The 9,880-nt window shown below is 49.2% G+C and overlaps 1 protein-coding gene across 1 annotated transcript; it reads right to left on the reverse strand.

Annotated features, from left to right (window-relative positions):
* LOC8060109 (transcription factor DIVARICATA) lies at positions 7,313-9,359 on the reverse strand. The gene is made up of 2 exons (XM_021457882.1): positions 8,477-9,359; positions 7,313-8,363 (listed from the first exon to the last, which is right to left on the reverse strand). The coding sequence occupies exons 1-2, from the start codon at positions 8,923-8,925 to the stop codon at positions 7,934-7,936; spliced, it is 879 nt and encodes a 292-aa protein (XP_021313557.1). The 5' UTR covers positions 8,926-9,359; the 3' UTR covers positions 7,313-7,933.

Here is a 9,880-nt window from a genome sequence, read left to right on the forward strand (position 1 = left end):
AAAATCCTTTCTCAACGAGCTTACCATGTCCACGTACCACATTCGTCGTATCATACCTATATACCGAGAACTTTTGTGACTATGAGCACACGACATTAGTACCTCGGCTCGCCCCTACCGGATCTCCTTAGGTATTGATTTTTTTTCTTCTTCCACCTCCGTCCTCTCTAAGGCCTTGTTTAGTTCACCCTAAAAACCCAAATTTTTTTAAGATTCTCTGTCACATCGAATCTTGCGGCTATGCATGAAACATTAAATATAGATGAAATTAAAAATTAATTACACAGTTTGTCTGTAAATCGCGAGACGAATCTTTTAAGCCTAGTTACTCTATGATTGGACAATGTTTATCAAATAAAAATGAAAGTACTACAATATCGTTTTTTCAAAAAAAATTGAAACTAAACAAGGCCTAATACGGAATCTTACAGTTATTTTTCATGAACACTATTTAATTTGTTTAACACACAATTAATTGTCCATGTCAATACTAATTGGCAACGAGTACAGTATTTGCAGCTTTGTTTTCAACTGAATTTCAGTTAGAAAAGAAATACAACACTGGAAGAATGATAAATTACAAAAACTCAATTTAGAAATTGATTTATAGTTGACAAAATTTTTATTTGAAATTATTTTCAAGGAAAAATACGTAATATACGTCGGTCGATACCAATGTGGCCGGTTGGCCAATACGGCCCTCGGCCCAACCCAATTATCCCCTGCATGTGCGTCGCTCGCCCTGCTTGCCCCACGGCCCGGCCCCGGCCTTGTCACTACCGCGCCACGCCGCCGCCACGCCCGTCGGCGACGAGCCTCCGTGCCGCCTGAGAGAAACAGACGAGCAGAGTCCAGAAATGTCAGCTCAGATAAACAGGGCCCCGACACAGCCGTGCGCTGGCTCGCTGGCACCGCGCGTCCCACGCCACCTCCACACCACCGCCGCGCTTGCGGCCGAGTCGCAGACCCTCATCGCGCAGCTCCTCGCTTCGGGACTCACCGGCAGCGCTGACCTCTCCTTCAAGCTCCTCGTGCTGCACCTCGGATGGAATCATGGAACACTATGCATGCATGGTGGACTTGCTGGGTAGATTCGGAAGCGTGCGGCAGGCCTATGATTCATCCGAGGTATACCGGTGAGGCCAAACTCTGATGTGTGGGCCGCGCTGCTCGGGGCGGCTACATTGCAACATGGCCAACATTGCGTCGAGGGAGGTCTTCGAGCTGAGCCGTAAGGGGAGACCGGGCGCCTACATGGCATTCTCCAACACACTTGTGGCAGCCGGGAAGTGGGATGGCGTGCATGACGTTAGGGAGATGATGAAACAATGAGGCGTGCTGAAAGACACTGCCTGCAGCTGGGTTGGCTCTGAGAACCCGCGCCGCTTGTCGACTGATGTACAGGTAGAGTTTTTACCTACCCATACCATGTCAAATTTCTCCTGTAACATTCTAACATCAATCTATTGGACAACAATGCATTTTTGCAATTCATATGATATAGAATCTATGACAAGTGTCATGTTGCAGGCTTGCAACTGAGAAGTAACTTCTTTGTATTCTGATAATCAGTAAGTAGCTTTCCAGAAAAACCAGATAGCTCTGTTTGTTAACTTAGTATCTTAATTTCTCTTCCTTAATTGTGTTGGTTCTATTCATATCATATTCATACATCATGATCTCAATGAAATTAGTGAAGAAATTATTTTTATGCTTGATCATGTTACTGCATTGTGCAGGCTATGCCAGTTGATATATAGGATATATACTCATATAGTAGACTAACGATTTGTACAAGTCTGCAACAAATCTCTGCAACAAATCTGCAAACTGAATTTTCATGTGTTTCAACTTCATTCTTCATAATGCAATTATGTGTTCAATGTAATACAAGGATATATAGGGAACACTTGCGAATAATAGTCTGGTTGTGTCAGTAAGCTCAGTTTGTACACTTGCGTGCTCATGGAGAACCTGCAGGTACCTTACTGGCCGCTGCTCAAGTACTGGTAGTAGTAGGACTACGTGGCCGGTCTCGATGCCTTGTCTGATGCTTCATTTCTCTCTGTTGCGTGTGTTTTGATTTTTTAAGTCAAGTGCGCACTTCACTAGCTTGAGGATGCGATGCCATAACGTTTGCCTGGATAGGATATAGAGGTTGGGACACACTATCCAATATGATGTTAATCACTTTGCGGTAACTGAGAGAGACATGCCAAATACTGCAGCGTTTCTTTAATTCAGACATTTGGATAAGGACAGCATCACAGTAGGTTTATTTGTAGGGTTAGTATCTTGGAACCCTAAAATTTTCATTCAGACATGCGTGTTCTTACTGAATCCATTACAAAAAGGAAGGCTAATGTGCTACTGATATCTAGCTAGTAAAATCATTTTTTCCACAGCTACTAGCAGCTAAGGCTCTTGATCGACGCCGAAGAACAGCTAACTGTTCAGATGTTGTAATGCTAGCTGCTGCCGGCAGATCAAGCAAGCAAGCTACATATATTTCTGTTAGACTAGAACTTGTTGTTTGCTTGACCAGAGTACCCCACATGGCTCTGTTTGCTGCACCACCTACATTTTGTTCACCAGAGAGTCCAATTTATTTTCAGAAAGTGTTGCATTTTAATTTGTCCACATTTTCTAGAACTAGTAGACAAGCTCATTGCTTCTTTTGCTTATTTCTTTGCAATTTTGACAATGTTTCATGCTCAAATTTGTAATTTTGTGCTGCAGGTTAGAGGGTGCAAACATGTGAAGATCTTCAAGGTTATGCATCTATGTTGTTCGTGTGTTATCTCTGGTAGTGCTTAAATTATGGCATTGGCCAACTTTCTGCTGGTAACGCGATCCACTTTCTGACAAGATTTGAAAAGAGAAACTTTTACCTTATGATGAAACCAGTGTTTAACATGTAGGAGTAGGCTATTTACCACCATTTATCGCACAGATTTGTTGCACTTGTATGCCACCCTTTCACCCTCTTGTATACGTGGTTAACTTTAGCTGACGCTATGGGATGCTAGATGGCATTTATCATGTCCTTTTGATGGACCTCGTTTTCCCATTCCATTTCACGCTCGAAACTACTCCCTCCAGTAGTCCAGTTGCATTATTTACTATTTAGTTGTCATTTTGGACAAGCAAATTGACTTTCAATTAGTTCTGGCTTGCTGTCAGATACATCAAGTTCTCCTAACAGCAGAAAGTGATTTTGTTGTGCAGGCATCCAAATTAGCCAACCTGGGTATTCAGAAAGGTCGAACCTTTGATGATGACTAGCACAGTATCAGCTTCAACAGCTCTCATTGTATAATTCTTGCAAATTGCAGCTCTGAACTTTCAGCCATGTCAAAGGATGGTCTTCCGTGGACTGTGAATTATCAGACTTGAACTTGTGCAAATATTTATCTTTGTTGAAGGGATGACATCCAAATGTCAGTCGCGTCAATAGGAGGTGCTGAGTAAGGCCACATATTCCCCATCGAGCACCAGAAAACGAGCAGAACAGAAAAATGTCGAGGGGCGGTGCGGTAGACTAGTAGTTGAGTGGAATAATCTGATCCATGCTTGTATGTTTGTTCTTAAACACTGCGCCTGACCAGTTATCTTGTATGGTGAGACAAGTTCGAGCAATAAATAAAAACCATTCTTTTTTAACAAATATATGAACAAAACCATTCTGTTTGCACAACCCGGCAGGGAGCAGGAAGCTATTTCTACCTGCCCTGCTCAATAATTCTGCTGTTTGACGTTGTTTTGATGCGAAGAGTGCAATATTTAAGGTGCTCGCAAGTCGACCATGGAGAAGGGGAACATGTCAACTATGGTGGAAGTTCACAGTTCGCTGTAGTACCTGCTAAAGATGCTCTACCTGCTATACCAAATTGGAGCGCAGGTACACGCACCACTTCCTCAGATAACGGGCGTCAAAAAACGGGGGAAAAAAAAGGCGCTACCTCTCTACTAGTGCGCTCTAGGTATATATATAGGTAAAAACAATGTTGTTCAGCAATTCCACATGGTTACTCTTTCTTTATTTTTTTCCCTCTCGGTTATTGCGACAGGCACGTCTGGGTGGCCCAGCGCTACAAAGGGGGGGCTCGGAATCTGGAATCTCTGCCCTGCGCCTCTATTTCCTCAATTATATCGTCCATTTGCCGAATCCGAACATTTGCCTGCCTGAGGTGGAAAAAAAAAAGGCTAACGCGGACATGACGCCCGAAAGCTCCACGACCCCCCTGGACGCTTTGCCATGCCACCACTTTCACCCACGCCCAATGGCAGCGTAAAGACCGGAAAGGAGCAGCACTAGCAACGCCGGCCGGCCGGGCGCCTTGCTTTCACCTGGCACGAGCAAAAGTCGCCGGAGCAGGGCGCAAAGCAGAAGCAGCAGGCGAATCGCAAGTGCTGGCTGCGACCCCCCGTTGCCGTCTCCCGGGACGAGGGAGAGGACGTCCTACTCCTACGCCGGAATGGAATTGGGGTGGTGAAAGTGAAAGAGAAAGCGACCGCGCGCAAGTGCAAAGCTTCCGGGCGCAACGGGAGGCGCCCAACGCAGCAACGGCACAAGCAGCAGGCGCACTTGGCCCGGCCCCCGGCCGGCGTCGCGTTGGATTCGCATGAATCTTGCGTGTGCCCGAGCCCGAGTGCTCCCGGGGCCCCGCGGCTACTTCAGCCCCACTGCCGCTGCCTGCGCCGCGGCAAGTTGCGCGGCCACAGCAGCCTGGCTCTGGCCCTCGGCGTGTGGCTGGAGCCAGCTCTGTGTAGCGTAGTAGTGTGCATGGGACAGGGCACGCCACGGCAATAAAGGCGAGCGCGGTTAAACAAAACGGGGGTGGTTAGCGGCCGGGGGACACCAGCCACCATCGTCAGATTCAGAGATGCTCATGTGGTAGCATCAGTGTGTGGAGCACCCGGGATTTTATTTTATTTTATTTTATTTTATAGATTTCAGGCGCTTTTACGCTTTTGTCCTGAGACCAGACGAGACAGCCCATTTGCCGGCTCAGGGCTATCAGAACAGTGCGATCTGGGCACTGAATCGCAAGCGAAACTGGAGTGGGAGCGAGATGATGATTCGTGGCGGGAGAAAGTAGACTGGTCAGGTCAGGCGCCGGCGAACGGTGGTGACATGACACAACTGCAATTTCCGTTGCGAAGGCCGAGTCAGACGCCACATGAGGCAAGTGCCACGGACACCCCTTTGCTTCTCAGAGAAACAGGTGGAACATAACGTACCGATCGGCCATGGTGTTTTGGCTTCCATACTACCGCATATAATAACAATGGTAGAATACACTAGTACTACCGCATATAATAACGGCAACAATCGAGCAATGCCTCGCTTTTCTTGTTTTTAGCATCTGGTTGCAGTTTCCCACTGCTGGGAATGGAATGAGCCGGCTTCACAGATCACAGTGTGCGCCACTGAACACTCAAGCCACGAGTGGATCCGCACGTCTGGCGACGGTCATGTGCTGGCGTGTGTGTGAATGATCTTGAAACGAGCTGCTGGCTGCACTGTGTGCGCCCACTGAGAATGTTGCAGGAAGGTACTAGTAGTACTTCCACAGGGGCCAGATCATGCATCCATGTCTTTGCTTTCGGAAATGAAATAAGACCTTGTTTAGTTGCTCCGAAAGACAAACTTTTTAAGGTTTTTTATGCATTAAATATAGATAAAAAATAATTAATTATATAGTTTGCTTATAATTTACGAGATAAATCTTTTAAACCTAATTAATTTATTAAACAGTAATTACTATATGAGCTCTTTTACAGTGGTTGGGGGTACTTCTTGGTTCCTATAGGTTCCTAAATAAATTATTAGCACTAATTAATTTTATGAGTGGAAGGTTAGGATTGTAATTGTGGCTCCCCCGCACCCCTCTCTGCGCACAGACACACCCGAAAGACGTATCGCCGCGGCCTTGCCTCGCCCTCTCCATCACGCATCGTGCACGCATCGCAGCCGCCTCGCCATCGCGCATCACTGCCGCCTCGCCCTCATCCTCGCACGGCACCACCGTCGGCCTACCCCCAGCCTTGTGCAGAGTGTCGCTACCAGCCTGCCTCGGCAGATCGCCACCGCCGGCCTGCCCTCGGCTTGCCTCCCGACCACTATCGCCGCCGCGCGCACCAGCGTCCTATCCCGCCGCTGGTGCGGCCTGTGGAACTGCGTCCCGGCGCTCTCTTTCCACGTGGGAGCACGGACGCCGCCGGATCTCGCCTCCAACAAAGACTTCACGGGATGTACGCGGTGCCGCCGTTCGCAGAGGACTGCAGAGGATGGATCGCGTGCCCTGGATGCCGCAACCCTGCCCTTGCGCTCGCCCTTGCCCTGGCAGCCGGCGCCGCAGCAGCACGGACTCACAGTTCACAGTGAGAAGGGAGAAGAGAGATGAGAGAGTGGCTAGATCGAGGAGGTAGAGAAAACATGCGACTTCAATTCAATCAATCATCCCTATACTAGTTTCTAGTATAATGTTTACCATTCTACCCTTAATTATATAAATAAATCTTAAAAATAGAATTATCCTAATGAGTTTCTTCTACTAATTTTAGTATACACTTAGTGCATATGGCCCCACTGTTTAGTATGCACTTGGTGCCTCTTCGATTGGTTCCTCTTGGTTCCTTTGCCTTTTTAGCCGTCGGATCGGCTCTCGTGGACCGTCCATTTTTCGACAACCATTGTAAAAAATCTCTTACTATATATATAAACAAAAATATTACAGTAGTCGAACGAGATTATTGGGGAATGTGAGTGATGCCGGTGGACCTCCAACTCAGCGCCTACTACTACTGCGTGCCAACCACTCACTATCAGGCAACCACAAGGCGCTTCTTGGTTCTTGCGAGTTGCGACCTTCACTACATGTTTTCTTCACACTCATGAGTTCTTCTAGCTGAGCTGGAGAAATCAATCAAACCTTCCGGCTTCGATGCTGCGACTGGCCAATCTGGAGCCAGATCGGGGGAGTTTCACAGAGCCAGGGAGAGGGGAAACATATGCGCATGGGCACAAGAGCAAGATGCATGCCTCCGAATATTTTATTTGAAGATTAAACCGGGAGGAGCAGTAGGTCACATGCATGGCAAGTACGGTACTTCCACACGGAGGAGGAGACGACACGAGGTTGACAAGGGAGGAGTTAACTATAGCCGCCCAGGCAGACTTCACGGCGAGACGAGAGTGAGACCGACCAATCTCCAGTTTCTGTTGCTTCTCCAGCGACGGCAAGCAACACACGAAAGCTTGAGAAGTCATCAGGCAGAGGCCCTCAGGGCCGATCAGCCGAGCACATCTAAACTTTCTTTTTACTGTAGAAGTGTCGAACAACATATCTAAACTTCGAGGAGTAACTGGCAAAGCAAACAAATGGCGGACAAAAACCTTGCGAGACCCTACAAGCATCACACTACAAGTGTTACATACCCCCATCTGGTTGGAGATGTTGCACACCAAAAATACACTACACAAATCTTCTGCCCCCGTATGTGATCGATCCTGTGGATCCCTAATCCAAAGCCGCCACTGCCGGTGACGCTGGAAAAGGCTTTTTATGGAATGCTTTATTATTCGGTACCGACGTACCGTGCAAGTTCTTGGGCTCTGTACGTACTTGTTGGATTATGTACACGGAACTGAAATGGACGCTGCAACGGCACGCCCATGGCCTCTTGTTCTCCATGAACACAGTCACTCGGAGCTGCCGCGAGGTGACGGGCAGCTGAACGCCGAGACCGTGCCACTCTTCATCCTCACACGGGACGTGCCAGCCATCTGATTGATAGGAGTAGTACACCTGAAGCACGAGCACGACGACCTCCCGCCTGCGAGATGCCCGGAGTCGACCGGAGATGAGGCCGGCGGTGTTGAGATGCATGGGAGGAGCGGTTCTCGCCGCAAGAACCGCCCGACCCGTCACAACTGCCCGCAATGCATCTGCAGGAAGACGGAGTCGTCGAAGCCCAGGCCGAGGCCGGCCACGAGCGAGCTCTTGGGCTCCAGCTTCACGTTGACGTAGGGGTGCGTCACGCCGCCGAGCGCGCCAGCTGGGAGCGGCGCCATGAAGGGCTTCACGTCCACCAGGGCGGCGACGGAGGGGTTGGCGGCGGTGACCGCGGACGGCGGCGAGGGCGGCGTGGCGTTGCCGCGGTCTTCGTCGGGGAGGTTCACGGTGGTGATGTCGTGGATGCTGGACCGGCGCTTGTCCTTGCCGCCAGAGTTGAGCCGGATGAAGTACTTCTGCGCGTGGCTGGCCACCTGCGTCGGCGTCCGGGTCGTCACGTACTTGCGCGAGATGTTCCGCCAGTCCCCTCTCCCGTACTTCTTCAGTCCCATCAAGAAAAGCCTGAGAGACGAAACGAAATGAATTCGCCATTTTTAGCAGATGGAAAGAAGAAAACACAAGGCGAGCCGGATCCATCGACGACGGTACCGGTTCTGGTGGGCGTTGTTGCTTACTTGTGCTCCTCCTCCGTCCAGGGGACACCCTTCTTCCGCTCCTGGTCCGACCCGCGCGAGCGCTTGAGGCAGTAGCCGCCGCGCCTGAACCCGCCGCCGCCGCCGCCGTACGCGTCCCAGTCCTCGAGGGTGAACCCGGACGACGGGACCGAGCTGCTGTAGTGCGGGAACGGCACGAGCCCGGCCTCGATGTAGCCGACGTCGTTCTCGAGGTCGTGGTAGTGGTTCCTCACGTCGTCGGCCGTCTTCCTGGGCAGCAGCTCCGCCACCTTCTCCCACCGGTCGGGCGCGTTCCGGTCGATCAGCGCCAGCGCCTTCTCGAACTTCTTGTTCTCCTCCGCCGTCCACGCGTCTCCTCTCCGCCAAAAAACCGGGTGCGTGTCAGGCTGCCAGAAACAGGGCACCGTCGGCGGAAACAGCACCGGCGTCCACGCTGCCTCCGCCATCATCTTGGCCGCTGCGTGTCTGCCCACCTGAGCTGGAGCTGTCTGGCTGGCGGCGAAGAAAGACGAGGGAGAGAATTAGGGGGAGGTGGAAGGTAGCGTGAGTATATAGTGGAGAGAAGAATCAAATTCCCCGGCGGATGCCGAAGTGGCCGGAGTTTATTCCGGCTCCACCGTTGGAGGCCTTAAAGAAAAGGCGAGCAACTGAGCAAGGCAGTGGATGCTTGTGATTGGGTCTTGGACTCTTGGTGGAGTTCGTGGCCTCTCAACTCTCAACCATGGCCGCTTTCTCATTGTAGATCCCTGGTAAATTCGATATTTTTACTTCAGTTGCTTTGCTTGGACTTCACTGATCTTGATTCTCTGTTTTGGGTCGCCAAGCTTTGGCGTAGTTGCAGATGGTGTTGCGTTCTTGCTTTTGTTTATTGGCCTCGCCAGCTGCTTCTCTCTCATGCTTGCTTTTCTTTATTAATCCTTGTTCTAGAGTTTCTTATTTATCATTGTCATAGCTAGTTTAGCATTTTTTATTTATTTGTGTTTTTCTTTTTGCAAATGGAAGTAAGGAGTGAGAAGAAAGCTATTGTTTGTGTCCAAAGAAGAAAAAAAAAAGAGACTCTGAATGCCTTATTCCCCGAGGTACTTTTGCATTTTACTAACTTTGCATGTTGATGTTCTGTATATGTAGGAGTAAGCCAAAGAAAGCGCTACACAAATTTTAGGTGTAGGAAAAATGTTTTTCATCAAAATAATCACCATAAGTTTAGCACAAGTCTAAATCCAGTATAAATTGGTAGCAACTAAAACTATAGTGTTTCTGCTTCTAATATAGTTTGGCACCAGAATTTTTCTACCCCGACACAAACAAATCTGAGTAGCCAATTTTTTGAGTAAGTGGGGTACAAAAGTGTGGAGAAGAATATAACTTTTCCATTATATAGCCTTAAGGCTGTGCAAGGGGCGG

The sequence above is a fragment of the Sorghum bicolor genome, chromosome 3 (assembly GCF_000003195.3).
Source record: "Sorghum bicolor cultivar BTx623 chromosome 3, Sorghum_bicolor_NCBIv3, whole genome shotgun sequence".
Lineage (NCBI taxonomy): Eukaryota > Viridiplantae > Streptophyta > Magnoliopsida > Poales > Poaceae > Sorghum > Sorghum bicolor.

Bases quoted from the DNA above. Each gene is read 5' to 3' on its own strand.
- LOC8060109 (XM_021457882.1), bottom strand. From the start codon at position 8,925: ATGATGGCGGAGGCAGCGTGGACGCCGGTGCTGTTTCCGCCGACGGTG. The intron at 8,364-8,476 runs GTAAGCAACAAC...TTCGTCTCTCAG, and splicing joins TGGACGGAGGAGGAGCACAA to GCTTTTCTTGATGGGACTGA.